Here is a 19,642-nt window from a genome sequence, read left to right as displayed (position 1 = left end):
TCTAAAATTGGACGCCTGGGTGAGCCTTAACCAGCCTACAGCGGCCCTCCCCTCCTCCCCTACTCCCTCCCCCCTTTGGCTGGGTAACCCAGCACGCACACACAAACCTCTGTGTGAATGTACAATCAAAGGAGACGCAGATGATTCCCATTTAAAGGTGGAGGGGAAGTACGGCTCTATAGATGGTTGCCATGGATTTCTCTCAAAAGCTTTTGGTTAAATGACACACCCACTTCTGATGTCAGTGCTGGAAGGAGGAAGGGGGGGAGGAAGGAGTTGATGGAGGGAGATGGGGAGAGAGAGAGAGAGAGAGAGAGAGAGATGAGGGCAAAGGGAAGGGAAGGAGGGAAAAAGAAAAGGAGGGTAGGAGAGAGGAGAGGAGGGGAGGGGAGGTGAGGGGAGTCAGCCTGTTGCTCATGATCATCAAGCATACTCCTCGTACTCCACGGGCAGAGACGGAGCTGAGTCAAAGCAGGCAGGAGCGGCAGAAAAAACACATTTCATATTTTTTCCCTCATGTGCGTTCTCGTCTGAGCGCTTGGAGCAAAACTGACTTGAGGGGAAGTGATCCAGGAGTTCACAGTGAGTACATTTATTTTTTACTTCATTACATCCAAACTTGAGTTTTTTTTTTTTCCCTTGAAACAAACACTCATCCTCTCGCTCTGAGTTGTCACACTTTTTTTGAGAGTTTGTGTTGCTGCACGGCATTTTTCTTTCCCAGTTACAAGTTGCAAATGAAAAATGTGAGTGAGTGACATTTGAGCAGCTGATTTGAAAGAGTTGATTTAAAGGAAATATGTTTGGATTGGAGTGTCATTTTTAGATCTCAGCCTTTGATTTTTGCTCCAACTTTCCAGAAATAATAAAGGTTGAGCAGGCATGCACTCAGTCCTTTTCTTTAATAACATACTTGGAAAATTCATTTTTTGTTGATTATTACAGCCTGATCAAGCTGATTAAATGGCTCCTGCATGTTCTACTTTTGATTGAAATTGGTATCATTTAACTCAGTCTATTTAGGATGCATCTACAACATGTCTTAAACAGATGACGGTGATTTGCATGCTGGATACTCTATACGTATAGAATGGTAACAAGGCGGCAGCTTGTTATGATCCATCCACAGTACTGATATGTTATCACAGGCGAGGGTTCAGGACATTTTCAGGGATAAGCGAGGTGTACTAATGTGCTGCTGATGCAGCTGTAACTGCAGCCACTTTTTTTTTTCTTTTACAAATCAAATTTTGAAAGTGAAAAATCGATGTGAGAGAAACTTCTGAGTCTGAGAGCCACTTCAAGTCCTCAACCAGTGAATCACAGCTGAAGTTAATGTTTCAGTGAATCCATAAGAGATCATTCTCGGCACAGCACATGGTCTCACTTTGAACGTGATGTTAGGTCATCAGAGCCGAATAATGTGGTTACTAGTCCACACGTTGTGAATGCCTCTGAAGGATCTGTCATATATGACGGATTAATAGATCATCCCTCTCTCTCCTGCAGGTTAATAGTGACTGTAATGAGATGAACTAATGACTTTTCCCCGTTCTAACAGCTAATAGTGGCTATCTCATTCTCCCCCACACACACCTAAAGAGATCAGTGAAAACTCATTTTATATCTGCTACTCCCAGGTGTCTATATGTGTAAGGTATGTGAGGGTTCTATGTGTTTATCCTGAAGTGTCATTAGAGCAGGTCGATGAGCTGAAATCCCACCGGTGACACTATTTCCCACGAGCACCATGGGTAAACAACTTGATCTTCACTCGTGACTCAGATTCAATATAAATTAGACACAAACTGAGAGATGGATGTGCTTAGAAAGTGTTAGGAGGATAGGTGGAAGGTCTCTCTCTTTCTCCAATCAGAGGGTTTTAAAACTTTGGCAGCTGGGAATTCATTCCATGTTTTCATTAAATTGGAGCGCCGGCTTCCATCTGGATTTTTATTTCAAAGCACTATTTGCTTTAAATGGACTTCTTTCAGTTCTGATACTAGGCTTGGAAATGCCTCCAAAACATGCAGAATCAATTACAACAAGAACGCCATCCAAGCATCAACACCATATCATTATTTCTGTCTTTGTTGCTTTTTTAAGATTTTCATTTTTGGGCTTTTTATGACTTTATTTAAACAGGACAGTGCATAGAGTCTGAAATCTTGCAGAGAGAGAGAGTGGGTAATGACATGGGAATGAAGCGACTTGAACCTAGGCCGCTTGCTTTGAGGACTATAGCCTCTGTACATGGGGAACACAAACTGACCACTAGGCCATCGTCGCCTCGCTACACCATAATTTATTACGCCACTATAAAAATGGACGTGCATAAACAAAAAATATTCATATCTGTTTCCACTGTAACAACTGTTTTAGAGCGGCAAAGAACGACTCATTTAAGGTGAATTATCATGTGATGTTAGCAAACAATGCCAATGCGATGCTAGCTAGCACTTTAAGCACAACTTTAGCCATAGCTAGCAAAAAGCCAGCAATCAATGTTTGACTATAAAATGCTTCAGACTGTATTCTTATTACATTTAAATATATTTAAAACTGGTAAAATCTCAGATCAAAGTAGTTTAATGTTGAAAATCAATGTTTCTCTGATGCTCTTTGGGAGGAAATCAAAAGGGGCTGTGAGCCAATCTGCCGCTAATGTTTCGCCTAGCTTGTTTCTCTTTGCTTAGCTTAGTTTTTACACTGGGATCAGGTGGAAACTATAGGCGTTGAAAAGTGAAACTAAGCTTATGTTTAAAAAACTGTAGTTCCTCAGGTGTCCACTTGAGGCTGGCTCTGTAAGCCAAGGAAAACCATTTCAAATTACAGCCGAGTTAATCTTGTGTGCAGCACAATTAAAACACTTTGTTCTCTATTGCTACTTCCTCGGTTGGCTCATCCATTTAGATTAAATTAAGAATTTGAGTTTTGCATGAATTTGCATTATTAGTGGGGTTGCTATAGTTGACTGATAAATTGACCTGTTGTAGCTGTTTTCCAGGAGGCTAAGGACCTGCCTCAACTCCACCTCTTTGCATTTTCCTAGATTGACCTAAAGTGAGGTGGACTCAGCCTTTTCAGTCTGGTGACCACCATTGTTCAGCTTAAAAACACAGTATCAGAAACCAGTAGGTGCTGCACAAAGACTATTTCCATGTTTCAAACAATCTATTGTAAGAACTCTTTCACTCTGGTGAGCCAGGCCATTCAAAAATAATTGCTTTTACAACACAATCCATGCAGTGGCTCTGAAGGATACCCGACGTACTGGAGGTTTCAGTAAAAATGGTATCACATCATCTGTAAAGAATAACACAATTTCAAATTTCCACTTGTACTGTGTTCTTGCACAGACCGTCATAATCAGTGACACGAAGGCTGTTATTTTCTGCTCTATACACCGGACGTTTTAAGTTCTGCCCATCGAGAAAAATATTCGATTTCCTTTAACCTGGCTTACATCATTGAACCCTGCAACAGAAAACTCATTCCTCTTTGTCTGCTCGATTTATTCCATCTCATCGACTAAAGTACTTCTTCCCTCACAGTGTAATACTGTTGAGACTGGCAGGTTTCTTCCCCCCCCTATCTTTCTCTGAGGCGGTCATTGCTTGTACATCCTGTCACCTCAGCCCCTCAGGGACCCTGCTCCAGATCTAAAACTCTTGATCTGGAGTGACAGAAAGACAGTCAAGTCCTCACAGGTATGAGGCTGTGTCTGTCTACACACATGCCCCGGACCTCAGACAGACACTTTATCGGCTGCCAGTGAAAAGGAAATTGTTTACATGGCCTAGAGCGGTAAAGGTGCTCAGATGTTGCAGCTGCTGCAGAAAAAGAAAACAAGGGCATCAGAAGAGGAAATGTGAGTGTTGGTTAATGTACCCAGACAATGCAGGGAAGTTAATGTTATGCAACCTTTAATCAAGTTAGTTAAGCACTTACAACCGGCGAGAGCGTATAATCATCCACTCATACCTGGATGAAAAAATTACAGTCATTATAGAATCAGTTTGAGGTGATGGGCAGATGTTTTGTGGAATAACTAAGTATTGTGTGTCACAGGTTGTTAGGAGAGGCATAATGTGGATGCAGTGGTGCAGAAATGTGTGGATTTAGTGGGTTCTGCCTCAGACTGCCTGGGGGATCGAGTGCTTTGAGAGAGGAGGGACAGACAGAAGACGGGCCGGGGGGAAGAAAAAAAAAAACTGCAGACAGAAAATGACTGAGGTGTGATTCTTCTCATTTGCTCATTGTTAGGGAGACATTTCACTCCAAACAAAACTCGATTGGCATTTCAAAAGGAATGCTCTCTTTTTTATAAATAAGACCATGAAGCCATTTTTTTTTTTTTTTAAAGAGAGAAGGGTGGTGCTTTAGTTCTTCTTCACTTCTGCGTGGGTTGCATTTGATTCTGAACTTTCAACAGAACATACAAAAAATCAATCGCCATTAGCACTTACAAAGCTCATTATTGCAGTTTGTCATCTGGGCAGAATTTTTTTGTGTATAGAATCACAGAGCGGTGCATCGCAGTGCAACCACGGGCTGAGTTAAGGAGACAGTTAACGTCCTCGAGCTATAACTTCTTCTTCCCGGATATTTCAGTGTGCATACAAACCGCCCACTTACAGCAAGAAACAAACATTTTTTGTTTACAGCTAATCCTGCTGGGATTGGAAAAAGGGGAAGGTCCTCTGGGGCAGAAACTGCTGCTGGCATGCTCGACTGTTTCTGCATTACACCAGATTTCAGAGGGAGAGAAAGTCGAAATCCTGGCGGCTCTTGTGGTTTCCAGTCCATTTCTGGAACCTCTCACAGTCCATTAGAGAGGAGCGAGCTGTAAAAGGGAAGAGGAAGAGAATTGGCTGCTGGGGAGGGAAAAGGGACATCATGTGGTCTTAAATGGTCATTTAGCCTGATGCACTCCATTTGCGTTTGAAGCATCTGGATGAAGAACATTTTGTTGCAATGTTACATTATTTCCAGGCCAATAAAAAATTCAACATTAAGGACGAAATCAAAAACGCTCTCTGCACTCTCAGCAGAAGGTTATCAGCTGTTAAACGTGTTACACTTCAATTCGAAGCGTCTGAGATTCTGATTTTCATACTGATCACTCATTTAATTACCATGTGTTTGTGTTTCACAGATTGAGTCGAGTTGAATTGCAAATCCTTTTTTTTTTTCCCAGCGACCGATTGGAAAAATCCATCCGATTCAGAGTCTCTGCAAAATTCACAGCTCTTCCACGTGATGTGCAGCCTGTTAATAAATAGCATTCATTAATAAATCGGCTGTTCTTGACTCTTAATGTGACACATTCCCCTGCATGTATTCATGTTAAATAGACTTTTATCAAACAGAATCATCCATATTAAACAGGACTGCTGCTGCACACATTTCTCTGCAGAAGGATTTTAAAGAAAATAATCAAAACCTTAATTAACTTTTTTAAAAGCTTCAGGATCTGTTAGAAGATCCTCTCAGCTCTGACCTCGTGCAGGTCCATGCTGGGGGTGGTGAAGCTCTCCGAGGACTCTCGAGGAGGGCACTGTGGGAGACGTACAATGCAGGCGGGCGGCAGAGACTCACAACAACCCAGTGAGTCACCAGGCAATCTGGAGAACATGCCCTGTGGCTGAGCTGTGATCACGCTGGCACAGAGAGAGGCCAGACCTCAGCCAATCTGGTGGGGAGAACAGCCTCCTATCTGTCTTTGCAGCGTTTCATCTCTCCCTTCCGAGATAGACTCCATCCCCTCGAGGAAGAATCTCAACAGAGCGCAAAAGAGAAGAAACACATGTTTAAAAAAAAAAAAAAAGCAACAGTGTGTGTAGAACAGTGAAAGCACAATCGCTTATGAAGGCAAAGTGAGAAATCAAACTGCCTCGAGGGGTTAAGTGTGATTTAATCTGGTAGGAGAGCGGCGTAGGCCTGTGCACATCCACACTGGCGAGATGCACTGTAGGCGTACCGATAACCTTCGCCGCATGGAGGGGGGATGTGAGAACTTAACAATTTGTAGCAGCAAAAAGGAGGGATTTTACAGTATATGAAGGGATGGTTTCATTCTTGTTTTTGGTCTCATTAAACCAGAAAAGCGCTGATTTCAAAGATGATTCATGTATTAAAAGTATGTAACATTTCCAGATGTGAATGTGGGTGTGGAAGGATTGTAAGGAAGTACATTGTTTGAGCCAGCTGCCCTACTACTGCTAAGTAGTAACTGAAGACAAACTAATCCCTTAAAGTAGTCTTTAGCCAGAGACACCCTGCGGTTGTCATTAAAAATGTCTGACAATAACATGGGAAATGTTTCCTGCAGAGATGATACCTTTTGGTTAAATCACCACTTTAAACCACCATTGACAAAAAACTGTGATTTAACCTCGCAGAACACGGGACATGCTCGTCTACCACTGCAAAGATTGGTTAATTTGGTTGGTTTACTTTAGTGCATGAAATGGTTATTTTAGAGCCAATATGAAGTCTTTTTATGACACAAAAACATTTTTTTTAAATACTGATTGATTGTTGTTGTAACGGTAGACCAGCAACACCTGTGCTCTGGGATGTAAATCTGCTGATTTTTCCATCTGTGTCTGGTGGCTTTAAAGACTTAATGTCGCAGCTGATTTGTTTAAAAATCTTAATGTTTGACATGAATGAATGTCTATTTCTGCAGGGACGCTTTCCATTCTGATATATCAGACACACCAGTAGTGTAGTGGTGCCTGAAGAAGTGGGTTTACTCCCTGTGTGTCCCTTCCAGCAGAGGATAAACAGCCTCTCTAATAAACAGTACCATATAAGGCTACTCTTGCATATTTAGTTAGTGTGTACAAGCCAATTAGAGACCGAGTAGGGAGGGTCGTCCCTTCACCATCATAGGAAAAAAAATTGCAGAATATTACTGAATATTGTCAATCAATTAATGATGTGAATCTGAGGGGATTTAGAAGTGGTTATACCCAATGGAGTCTGAAAAACAAGTGATTATTCTCTGTATACCTGCGTATATCCTGCACTACACTGAGCAACAACAAGAATATCAGTGTGAGCCTAACATTGACAAAGAGCAGGCTCATCAACCCCCTGAGGATTATATTGCAGCTATCACATCCAGTTTCGAGGCTGCTGGATGAAACCATCTACTGGAGCAAATCAGACTATTGCCCATTTTAACTGTTTTGAAAATTGACCGAATAAAACGCCACCAAGGAGTAGTGCGTAGGTCATCACAACCACGACGAATGGTGGCGTTGGAGTTAAGGGTTGTTTTTTTGCTCTTAATTTCATGGGTGGAGGATGAAGCTGAGTGTAATCAGCGGCTCACTGAGGCTGACAGTGCAGGTGCCTAATAACCGTTCAGTGACACATCCACATTCCCGTTTTAGAAGCCGAGGCCTCCTTCCCCGACCCAGAATTGGTGGTGCAGAAAAAATCCAGGCACTGACATTTTAATTCCTGACTGGCTAACGTGCCTCCCCCGTAATAACTGTAATTGATTCAATTAGTTTGGATGCAGGCCACGAGGTCGTCTCTGCAGCCGTGATATCCAGTAAACAATTTCTCTTTCCTTCTCTCTGCTGGTTACAATATTCTGCTTTCTCTTTTCTCTCTATTGATCTGCGATTTTTTTGTCTAGTTTTTCTTTTTCTTTTTTTTTAAATCTCAATGCAGAGAGGAAAGTGGAAATATTTGCATGCTTGCTTGTTTGCTGTGAGTAGAAGCTGCATAACAGTGTGATTGTGAGTCAGTGCACACATCTGCAAAGACAAAAAGAAAACATTTCATTTTGAAATCCACTAAATCTACACGTTTGCAAAGGAAGATTTAAATAAAACAGACATCATTTTTTAATGTTTAAGTATATAATTCTGGAGCTGCACAACGTTGTTACATCAGTGCATCATGCAACAGCAGACAAGATAACATCAGGCCATTATTTATAATTCCCATGATGCTGTGTAACAGATGTTCATGCACACAGCATGGAGTGAAATGTTTATCCCTCGATGCCTGCTCTAACTACATCAGTGATTGTGTCTAATGATGCCTGAATGACAGATTCATGAGGCTAACATGATAGCTGCGACATGCAGTTTGTAGATAAAAAGGCTCATTTGACTAGATTAATTTAATTTCCAGTTGTTGCTCTTGTGGGCTCTCGTATGTCAGAGAGTTATAGCACTGCAACAGCAATCCTCTGTTGTTTTAATTTATTTAACCTTTGTTCAGACAGGAAATCTCATTGAGACACAGGAGCTCATTTTCGAGACAGACCTGGTTAAGACATCCGCAGTAAAACAACATAAAGCTTCAAACAGGCAGGGCATGCAATCGAATGAAAAGGAAGGACGCCAGTCACAATAGAGAGAGGTGCAAAGGTGGCAAGTGACGGTCAGCGTTTTCTAAATACTACAAGAAGAAAACACCAAAGATTCTCTCTCCAGCTCCGAGCTATCTCCCTGTTGACTGTTTTTTGTCTTTGAGTCTAAGTATGCCCAGCTTAGCTTAGCTTAGCTAGGTTTAGATTTCCTACCAAGACCAGAATGAGAATACTGATTCTTCTCTCATGTCCATGCACTCATTTTGGAGCCCAGAGTTGAGTCGCTTAGCTTAGCATAAACACCAGAGACGATAGAGACGGTTACTCTGGTTTTATCCCAAAAAATGTTTCAGCAGCTCTGAAGCTTGTTAATTTAAGTCTTGCACCATTTTTTTTTTTTGCCAACAACAGCAGAGCTTTGAGTTTCTTGAGTCTTATCATCACTGTAAAGTTACCAGTGAAGCTAGCTTGAGCTCCCTGCTTCTTGTCCTTTAGAAAGCTAAACAAGATGACGCAAGCTGCAGCTCTGTAAATAAATCTCCCCCCTAAACCCCCGGCCTTTTTCTTCCCAAAAAGTTTTTTTTTTTTTTTTTTTTCCTTTCTACAACTGTTTCTCTGCAGCCGGCATGAGCCCATCTACTGTAATATGATAATAATTCATCCTTTAGACCAGTGGTGGTTCCTAAGCTTTTCTGCCTGACCCCCTCCTTTTTTCAAGTTTTCAAGATGTCTCAAAGTGGCGTCCTAACTTGTTTGGCATCATGTTGTTGGAAGCTAATAGTCTAAGGTACGACACACACTGGTCTCTCTTCGTTATACACCGTTGTGCAGTTGAAGTCGAGCCCGATATATGACTGGTCATGTTTTCTTGTCTTTGTTTTAAGCTCCCGGAAGTCCTCTCACTAAAATTGCTGTTATGTGCTCTGCCAGCAGCGCAGAACTATGTGCATTGTGTTTGTTGTGTTATGTAGCCTGAGTGATGTCACCAATTATTTTAATTATTTAAAAAAATCAAACCCCCGTACCGTGTGTGCCCATGAGTACAATAGCTTATCAGACCTAGCGGTATATTGTTTTTTCCATTTGTTTGTTCCTGTTAATTTCTGCTGTGAAAACAAGCTTTTTGAATGTGGTGTGTATGTGACTCACGGGGCTCCTGCAACCAGCCTCAAGTGGACACTCGAAGAACTGCAGTTTTTTTTTTTTGCACTTCTGGATTGGCTTCATTTTTCAATACCGGAGGTTGCCGCTTGCTTTAGACAAACAATTTGCACGTGTGACCAGACTAGATTTTCCGAGCTACGATCATGTTTGCTAGTCTTTAATATTTACTGAGTGATGTTGCTTGACATTGGTTTTTGGTTTGAAGCGAAACAGAAACCTCAGCCGGTCGGACTTCAGCGTACCAGCTCAAAGATTTTGGGTTAAACACTCAAGCCAAGTTTTCATTCTGTGCATACTGAAAAAAGATGCTATCTCTGGCTGATAATATTACATCAGACTCCACCTCTCATACTCGATCTGAAGAATCTCAGCCTTTGGGTTCAAACAGAGGATTTAGCGTCCCAGAGGCTCGACTGAACAGGCTGCAACACTCTTCAGTCTTATGTATGTTCTCATATTCTCATTACATTTGTTCAGAGAGTGGGCCGCTCTGCAGGCAGATAGTGTTTTCCACATTAGAATTAAAATGTAAATGGTGGATGTGCTTCATGCTGCATTAATGATGCCTTGTGGTATTACTCATTCTCAGGGTTAAAGGGTAACCGCTGTGGATGTTTTCACCGCTAAAGCATGAAGATACAGAGACAATTTGCTCCAACTAAATTCCTACAGTCCCTATAAGAAGACGTTTGTTTACATCAGGCTATGACTGGATCTCATGAACCTTGATCAAAGCCATAAAGTATCCTATAATAAATTAGATTGGACAGTGACATCTGTTCATCCTTTGTTTCTCATCTGTGTAGGTGACCGTGTGATGGTGGCAGGTTGAACCTCAGGGATGTGAGCAGACCAGTAAAGATGACCCTGTTGGCGGGTGATGGCTCCGACTATGACTACAGTGCCCTGAGCTGTGCGTCTGACACCTCCCTGAACGTGCCTCCCCTACAAGAGGAGGAGGCCCAGAAAGGAGTTTTCTACAAGCGGGCGCACCGTGCCCCTGAGCTCAGCACCATCCATGACGATGACACACTTCTGTCCAGCGCCCGTAAGCTTCACGCCATCATCAACGTGGGCGGCATGCGGTACCAGCTGCCTTGGACCACCTTGGAGGACTTCCCCCTGTCCCGCCTGGGCCAGCTGCACCTCTGCAGCAGCTTCGACGAGATCATGAGCATCTGCGACGACTACGATGTCATGCACAACGAGTTCTTCTTCGACCGCAGCCCGTGCGCCTTCAGGACCATCCTGACCTTCCTGCGGGCGGGGAAGCTGCGCTCCCTCCGGGAGATGTGCGCCCTCTCGTTCAGGGAGGAGCTGCTCTACTGGGGCGTCCCCGAGGAGAGCCTGGAGTGGTGCTGCCGCCGGCGCCTGCTGCAGCGCGTGGAGGATTTCGAGGCGATGGAGAGGGCGGAGGAGGAGGAGGACCTGCTGGAGGAGGAGGACAGCGGCGACAAGGAGCACGCGGCGGAGTCCAGGCTCAGTCAGTGCATGGGCAAGCTGAGAGACATGGTGGAGAGGCCGCACTCGGGCCTGCCGGGGAAGATCTTTGCCTGTCTGTCGGTGCTGTTTGTCACCATCACCGCCGTCAACCTGTCCATCAGCACCATGCCTGCCATGAGGGAGGAGGAAGAGGCGGTGAGTACACGCGTGACATTTTAAATCACACAGAGGCAAAAACGTTAATGCATTTAAAGACACGCTGCCGTGACAGAGAAGAAAGGGCTGAAGTGCATCTACCCTGGAATTTTTTTTAAAAGCCTTTAGAAATCTAAATGTGGGGGGCTGTAGTCTTCCAAGTGGGCGGCCCGGGTTTGAATCCAGCTGGGTCTTTAGCTTTTTCTTAAAGGTGCAGAGGGACTCGAATGGAGTTTGGAAGTTCATTCCACCACCGGGAGGCGACAGAGCAGAAGAGTCTAGTCAGCGTCTTAGGACCCTATTGTGAAGGTTGGATCAGACGCCTTTTATTGGCAGAGCGCATCAGCCAATAGAAAAAATGGAACTGCAGTAGCTGAGCTTCATCCTGCAGAGGGCAGTCACTATGCATATTTCTAACACACTATTCCAAACTTTAATTAAAATGTATTGTATTAAAATGTCAAGATTTGGACCCGAATTAATCGAAAACACTTAATACACATAAATATGATTTTTTTTTTGGCTCTGGGTGTAGTAACTCTTGAATGAACACAACTTTAATTCTTATTTGTAATAAGTCTTCTTGTGTAAGCAAGACAAGATGCCAAAATACCAAAGTCAAGGCCTCAAAAGAGATTCTCGAGCCACCATGATAACGTCATCACCTTTGTTTCTGAAGACACCAAATCATAGACGGCGACCCCCTCGCTGTGTCGAGATTGTTGTTTTCAAAAGCTGAACTGACGTGTTATTGTTAAAAGCAGTTATTAAAAATGTCTAATACAGGCATGTCTGATGTGTCATGTCCTATAAAACCTCCTCACAGCGAGAAACGGGGCGACTGCTGAGAGGGAGAGACGCTTGTTTTACCAGATAAGAAGAAGAAGAAATTCTTGGAGACCCCTCAGCGTGCCTCAGTGAAATGCTCTCATTATTATGTCTGACTTCAATCACAGACATGATTTGCACTCCGGTCTGTTTTAGTCGAGTGAAAGGCACATTTAATATTTGAGCCGCATACATAATTTGTAAGCGCAAACAGGGTTTTATCTTAAATTCATCCATTTCTCCTTGATGCTTTGATTCCTCTCTAGTTTGGATGGAGGAGGAGGGAAAGTAAAACTACATTACTATCCTAATTAGAAACAAATCTTTATTTATTGTATCTCTAAATATGCAGAAAATCCAGCACAGATAATCAGGCGGAGGTTAAAACCACAACTACTATTTGAAAGTCTTAGCAAATCTACAGGTTTCACACTCTCCAGGTTTCTACGACGGAGTATTATGGCCATGTTGAAGGAAAAACCGATCTAAAAATTTGAGATTTCAAGTCGTAAATGTATAAGGATGAAGTCGTTAATTTACAATATAGACTTGTGTAAATCAGTGTACTTCTAGTAATGAAAGAGACAACAGAAAACTCAAATACTTAGTCTTTTTCGGAGCTCTGATTTTTTTACATTTTCAAAATCCAAAACAAAAAACACCAATCAATCGCTTTAAATGAGACTATGGTTGAAATTATTATTCTGAAAGGTTGCATCAGAAGAGCAGCCCTCCGCCTGCACGAAAATGATGAATGAGAAACCCTCAAAGCCATTTCCTCTGACACAAAAGAGACGATTTCCTCCAAGTCAGTGTGGTTCTCTCTCCAAAAAGCCCCAGTTAAGTGCAATTTCTTTTTAGGGTCCTGATACTGTTGACAATGTGATGCTGATATGACAAAAGAATGTGTAGTTTCATATCTGCATACGTAAAACCCCAACACAAATAATCTTATTTCTAGAAACAAGCTGTTGTTTTTTTTGAAGATTTATTTTTGGGCTTTTTGTGCCTTTAATGGATAGATAGGACAGTGGATGGAGTCGGAAATCAGGGAAGGACATGCAAGAAGTGAACCCGGGCCGCCCGCTTGAGACAACAGCCTCCATACATGGGGTGCTCGCACTAACCACTGCGCCACCAGCGCCCAACAAACAAGTTATTGTTTTAAAGCAACTCATCCCACAGAGAGTTCATACATAAGGAAGTATTTCCTTATTTGTACAATTCTACAATTCACTTAGCAGACGCTTTTATCTAAAGCGACGTACGTCAGAGAGTAAGAACAACACAAGCAAGGATCTAGAAAAAAGAGAACAATGTCAGTAAGAGCAAACGATCAGCTTTGAGTCTGATTGGACACACAGGTGCTGACAGGAAGTGACCAGAGGCAAAGCACAACATTGAGGGCAGTTCTTGAGAGCTCTAATCAGTATAGAAACCATCTTATAAGTCGTCGTTATCAAACAAAAACCATCGTCATTACCATCATCATCATCAATAATATGGAGACCATCATCATTAAGTTAGTAGGTATTCGTGAAAGAGCTGGGTCTTTAGCTTTTTCTTAAAGGTGCAGAGGGACTCTGCAGATCACATGGAGTTTGGAAGTTCATTCCACCACTGGGGGGCGACAGAGGAGAAGAGTGTAGTCAGAGACTTAGGACCCTGTTGTGAAGGTTGGATCAGACGCCTTTCATTTAATATAAGTTTCATTTGTGAAACTTATATTAAAGTGTAACTTTCCAGGATGCTCCACGTTCCTCGCAGAGTTGCTGTTTGTCAACAGGCAAAGGCAGGAAACTGTTTGGGGCACCCAGACCAGTAGAGGGGCCCCCGAGGGCTGACAAACTTAAACCAAATCAATGTGCAAATTTTGCAACGACAGTAGGAAACCTCCCTAAAGGGGGAACCAATCTAACAGCGCTCACTCTCGTTGCATGCATTATCGCTGTGAAAACCAAAGAAACAAGAAGAGGAATTATCCGTCTACAGGACAGAAAAAAGTAAAAAGGAGAAAAGAGGAAGTGGAGTACGCCTCAGGAGACATGATGGTGATGAACGCTGGTTGGAGGGCCCCCCAACTGGTTTCTGCCAAGGGCCCCAAACAGACTCTAGAATCGCCACTGGTTCCTCATTTTCATGCAGGCGGCTGCTGCTCCTCTGATATATAATAGACTTAAATAACGACTTTAATCTTGTAAATTTACAACTTTAATATCGATATCTCCGATTCCCCCCCCCCTTGATGTGGAGCCTAATACTCCTTCGTAGGTTTCAGATCTGAAAAGTCATCTTTCATTTTTAACATTTTTAATTTTCTTATCATGATTTATTTAGTCAGCTGGCTTCCTGGAGCGCCTTTACATTAAGTGATCAAACGTCTAATAAGTTAAAAAATCCTCCTTATCATTCTACTAAACCAGTCGCAAATGATGCAGGAGGAAATTAGAAGGGGAAATGAAATAAAAGAAATACAATGACACTGCACTGGATCTGATAAAGTTACTGTAGTATATTTGACCTGGCATGCTCCTTTTTTTGGTAATCACACTTTGGTATTCTCAGTATGTTTAATTAAAAGTGCTGCTTTTCACATCCTCACAGCTGCACAGACAGATAAAGTGTTGCAGTCACAGTGTTTCGGGTTTTTCTATCGCTCTACACTCCAAGCATCTCCTCCTCTGTGGGAGTGTGTTTCATAATATTTCAAAAACTGATGTGGACTGAATTCAAACGGCTCTGCGCTTTGAATCACTTTGAACTTTTTCTCAGCCACGCATTGAGTCAGCATCATTACTGCGTCTAAGAAAAACATCCGCCTTTACAAAAAAAGCCTTAAAGCAATGCATGATGAGAAAAGTTAAGAGGAAACAGTTTGCTGTTTGCTAAAATCATGCTCTCCTCTACGATCAGATTGGTGCAAAAAATGTTCAAGTGGGAACATTTGTTTTATCTACAATGGGCATTTATTTTTCCTGGTTTGAGAAACATGTTCCTTGTGTTCACTGCTGCAGCTTCCCACAGTGCTCAGCTCGTGGATTTCACAAAGAAATAGTTCCCTCTAGTGACTGCAGCCTACACTCACACCTGCTCATCCTTTTTTTTTTACTCTCTCTCTCTCTCTCTCTCTCTCTCTCTCTCTCCACCAGGGCACGTGTTCCCAGATGTGCTACAACATCTTCATCGTGGAGACGGTGTGCGTGGCCTGGTTCTCCCTGGAGTTCACCCTGCGCTTCATCCAGGACCGCAGCAAGCTGACCTTCCTCCGGCAGCCGCTCAACATGATCGACGTGGTGGCCATCCTGCCGTACTACATCACCCTGCTGGTCGACAGCACCTCCAAAGGGGAGAAGCGCCTCGGCTCGGGCAACAGCTACTTGGACAAAGTGGGCCTGGTGCTGCGCGTGCTCAGGGCCCTGCGCATCCTCTACGTGATGCGCCTGGCTCGACACTCGCTGGGCCTGCAGACTTTAGGCCTGACCGCACGCCGCTGCACGCGAGAGTTCGGACTGCTCCTCCTCTTCCTCTGCGTGGCCATCGCCCTGTACTCCCCGCTGCTCTACTTGATAGAGAACGAAATGGCCGCCACGCAGGAGTTCACCAGCATCCCTGCAACATACTGGTGGGCTGTCATCACCATGACAACGGTGGGCTACGGGGACATGGTGCCCAGGAGCATCCCCGGGCAGGTGGTGGCTCTGAGCAGCATCCTGAGCGGGATCCTCCTCATGGCCTTCCCCGTCACCTCCATCTTCCACACCTTCTCGCGCTCCTACGTGGAGCTGAAGCAGGAGCAGCAGCGGCTGCTGCAGAGGAGGACTCACTTCCTGCTGCGCAGCCGCATGGCCGGCCTGGGCAGCGACCTCTCCTTAGACAGCGACATGCTCTTCCCTATAGGCACGTCTGACACCAGACACCTGGATAACTGAGACTGATGGGAGTGTGAAGGACATTTTTACTGGGCGTGGGACAGAAAAGAAAGAGACTATGAAGGGAGAGAAACCCAAGAAAGGAAAATGATTTGAGATTAAAAAAAAAAAACAGGGGTTAAGAAGAGGCAGCATGGAGAGACGAGGGAGAGAGAAGTCTCTATAAAAAAAATACAGAGGAGAGAATGGATAGTTCTTCTTCCCAGAAATGCAGCCTTGCAGTGTAGCAGTGACCTCTGAATAAAACTGAACAAACACAGAGAGGAGAAACAGATCAGAGGATAAAGAATAAAGAAAATTAACTAAAATAGGTTCATGTTTCTAAGTAAAAAAACATCAAACATAAGCCCAGTTAATAAATGAAAAAACACAAACCTCATTGAGAATGCATTACAATGAACTACAGTATTATGACAGTCATGTATTAAATACATTGTTAATCAAACATGTGAAATATATTATTTTACAGAAGAAGAGGAGTAAATACTTCTTTACTCTGGATGTTTGAATTTGTTAAAGTCATGAATTCCTGAGATTTGACCAATGTCGCTAAACGGTTCTGTCAAATTGAAGACGTTAAATGGAATTTCCATCGAGGCTAAAGCGTGACCCCTAAGTCCACTGATTGTTTCCTGACTGTGCAAACCCTGAAAAATATGTCACACAAATTAATTATGATGTATTATAATTCGTCCTTACTCCTCGAGGTTCCATATGCAATTTGGTTGTTGAAGATAGCATTATTGTTCTTGTAATTACTGCTGTCGCTGTCCATAGCTGTTGATAATGATTATTGCTCTCCTTAAAGTGGATTTAAAAACTCAAATCTGTGTGCTCCATTGTCTCTTCACTCATACTCACTTTAAAACTTTGCGATTGGTTTTGCAGTGTAGGCATAAAACTGAAGTCCACACATGGGCAGAAAAGTCAAACACAAGGACAAGCGGGCACATGTGGGGTCAAACCCAAGCAGCAACCTCAAAACTGAAAAATGAAGCTAATGCAGAAGTGCAAAAATCCTGCAGATGTTCGAGGGTCCACTTGAGGCTGGCTCTAAGAGCTCCAGAAGTCACATACACACCCCATTAAAAAAAAAAACTTACATTTTTACAACATAAATTAACATGTTTACAGCCTGGTGCAAAAAACGATATATGTCTGATTAGTTATTATCCTCATGGGCACACATTGTACAGAAAAGGATTCTTTTTATAACGCATCTGTAACATATGTAGGATAATGGACTACATGGTGAGAAAAACAGACTATTACATTTTGAATTATTATACCCCAATAGTTCTACTTAAGAAATGGTGTGAAATAAAATATTTCTATTGTCTATTTTATATTCGTTTTAATCAAATATGAAAACCTGAATTTAACTGTAGTAGCTTGTAAGCAGATACGAACTCTGACCATTAAACACTCAACAAAACTCCTGGCTGGCTCGCCAATTTTGTAACATCCAAAAGGGGTAAGTAATGCTTGCAATATAACATTTTAAAGGAACAATAGGTTTGGCTACTGGAGCAAAGTGGAGAGTTCAAATGAGGCTCAGAGACAGGTTTTACCGGCTTAAGTAGAAAAAGTAGTTTTGACAAACATCAGTTGGTGCCATACAAAAATAACAAGACAACTTTCTAATATCGAATTGGCTTTTATATCTTGGGTGCACCCTTGTAACCTGAATCCTGTATCTCATTTTCAAGTTATTTTTTGAACGATACCAGTTATGCACGGTTACGCGTAAGGCTGACATGATTGACAGGTGGAGCGCATTGTAGCGGTTTTTCAAGAGGCCTCACATCCAGCTCTCAGCCTGTCGTTAGTTTTGACTGAAAGTTAGGCTGAGACAGGATTTCCAACATGGCGGCTGCTGCAGATGAGCCTCCACAGCTTCTTGCAGGAACAGATAGCTGACGTCACTCAGGCTTCATACGTTTATATTCAAAGTCTTTAGAGCAAACCACAAAGACAGGAGAGTAAAAAATGGTGCATTTGATTTCTTCATTTGTCAGTGAGGAGATGACATGTTCTTATGAGTGGTTTCATGGTGAGGTGCTGCACGCTTACAGACCAAACACACATCGGACAGAATTTAAACCAGCTCCATTCCTTGTTTTCTAACTTAGTGAAGTCGGTAAAGTCAACATTCAAGCACTGTTTAATAAATAAAATTAAAATGTGGTCAGACAATATATGACTCAGAGAAAATAGAAAAACTCTTGATGGTGGATTCCATGATTTTTTTCCATGTCTGTCACATTAACACACATTAAGGATGTTAACACTTCAATACAACCCCTGACAGTGTTCATTAATTTTATTTGACATTTATTCTACCAGGAATATATATCTCAAATATCCACTGAGATGTAGAAACTGATTTTAACAAGAGAGTCTGCATCATAAAAGAGTTTCATGCAAAGAACAAACGGCAGACGATAACAAGCAGAAATGACATCATTCAATGAATTAGCAACAAGAAGCAGTTAAGATGTGAGCACGCACTGGTTTAAAATCGTCCAAGCTAATAAAATGTTTGAGTTTAATGTGACCCTGTAGCTCAGACCAAGATCAGTGAACAAAAACATTCAAAACCGTTTTGCTAAAGACAGAGAGAGTTTGTGGAAAAATATAAAAATATGATGTGTCCGCATGAGACGAAAGGTTACAGCTACCTGGTGTATCAGGAGTCAGTAGATAACATAAGTAAGAAGGCACAGTTCATGTAGTATGCAGGATTAAACAGTCCACAACACGGCAGCACAGCACCGACCTCCAGTGACTGCACAGAGTTAAGAATTGTTTTTACAAAAACACTCAAAGGGACCCAAAAAAAAGGGTGCAAAGGCTATCCCTGCACAATAACTCTTCTATCAGTCAGCACTTCATCATTGCAGTGAGTGCTGAGAGTTTCTCATGCACATGTTGGCCCTGGTACTTCAAGTCATGTTCTTGCTGCATTGACATGATACCAAATTGGAACAGTAGGTGGCAGCAAAGTGCCAACAAAGCATTCCATACGTTCTTGATTTAACCAAAAAGTGAATATACTGTTTTTATTTTACCTTGTGACGCACTCTGGCGCAGGAACAGTCAGACATGTCGTAATAAATACAAGTCTCTCCTAATGTATTAAAACCTAGATTATGTCTAATTTGGAAGCTTTGACTTTTAATTTTTAAAGTTTTATTACATACATCCATCCATCCATTTTATTTTATTCTGTTTCCAATCAAGCGAGTAATTTCCAGTCACTTTCTTGAGAAGTCCATTTAAAGATGTCTTAATCTCGGGATAGTAAAAATGCTGGTTTCCCCCATAATGAGTTAATTTCTCAAGATCTCAAGAAAACGTGTAAATGAATTGAATCAGTTGAAAAGCAGTGTTGTTATTTCAGCTAAACAAGATAAATGTGTCTAACTCTCGAGAAAACAACTTGTTTTCCAAGGGAAGTAAACTAAAACATTAGTATTCAACATGCATGTCCTCTTGGGGCTTCCGTAATAACCATATTCATAACCTTCAGTATTATTGTCTCTGTTGGCAGTTGAAGCCACGTTTGAACCTGCACGCGCCCCCAGGTGAGGTGGGACTTCCCATGAAAATGCCATTCATCTAAATCAGGGCTCGATTGGGCATGAAACACATCCACCAATCAGAGGCGGACAGTAGCCCTGGAGGCCCCGCCCCTCCCCCCCCCCCCCCCCCCTCTCCCTTGCCTCTAACATCACATCGC

At 42.5% G+C, this 19,642-nt stretch overlaps 1 protein-coding gene and 1 long non-coding RNA gene across 2 annotated transcripts; one reads left to right on the top strand and one right to left on the bottom strand.

Moving 5' to 3' along the window:
- Positions 1 to 378: 378 nt before the first annotated feature.
- kcng1 (potassium voltage-gated channel, subfamily G, member 1) lies at positions 379 to 15,992 on the top strand. Its single transcript, XM_020650884.3, has 3 exons — positions 379 to 582; positions 10,312 to 11,143; positions 15,121 to 15,992. Exons 2-3 carry the CDS (start codon positions 10,367 to 10,369, stop codon positions 15,898 to 15,900), a joined length of 1,557 nt encoding a protein of 518 aa, XP_020506540.2. The 5' UTR covers positions 379 to 582; positions 10,312 to 10,366; the 3' UTR covers positions 15,901 to 15,992.
- Positions 3,958 to 10,281, bottom strand: LOC136181116 (uncharacterized). Its single transcript, XR_010667539.1, has 3 exons — positions 5,504 to 10,281; positions 5,139 to 5,271; positions 3,958 to 4,846 (listed from the first exon to the last, which is right to left on the bottom strand). It is a non-coding gene; the product is annotated as an uncharacterized lncRNA (long non-coding RNA).
- Positions 15,993 to 19,642: the final 3,650 nt, after the last annotated feature.

The sequence above is a fragment of the Labrus bergylta genome, chromosome 12 (genome assembly GCF_963930695.1).
Source record: "Labrus bergylta chromosome 12, fLabBer1.1, whole genome shotgun sequence".
In the NCBI taxonomy this organism is placed as follows: Eukaryota; Metazoa; Chordata; class Actinopteri; order Labriformes; family Labridae; genus Labrus; species Labrus bergylta.
The sequence above is the reverse complement of the archived record's forward strand: the minus strand, read 5'-3'. Positions and strand labels throughout refer to the sequence as shown.

What these genes read in the sequence shown, in the direction of transcription:
- kcng1 (XM_020650884.3), top strand. Translation starts at nt 10,367, where the DNA reads ATGACCCTGTTGGCGGGTGATGGCTCCGACTATGACTACAGTGCCCTG. An exon ending in TGAGGGAGGAGGAAGAGGCG is followed by an intron (nt 11,144 to 15,120) that starts GTGAGTACACGC and finishes TCTCTCCACCAG; the next exon opens with GGCACGTGTTCCCAGATGTG.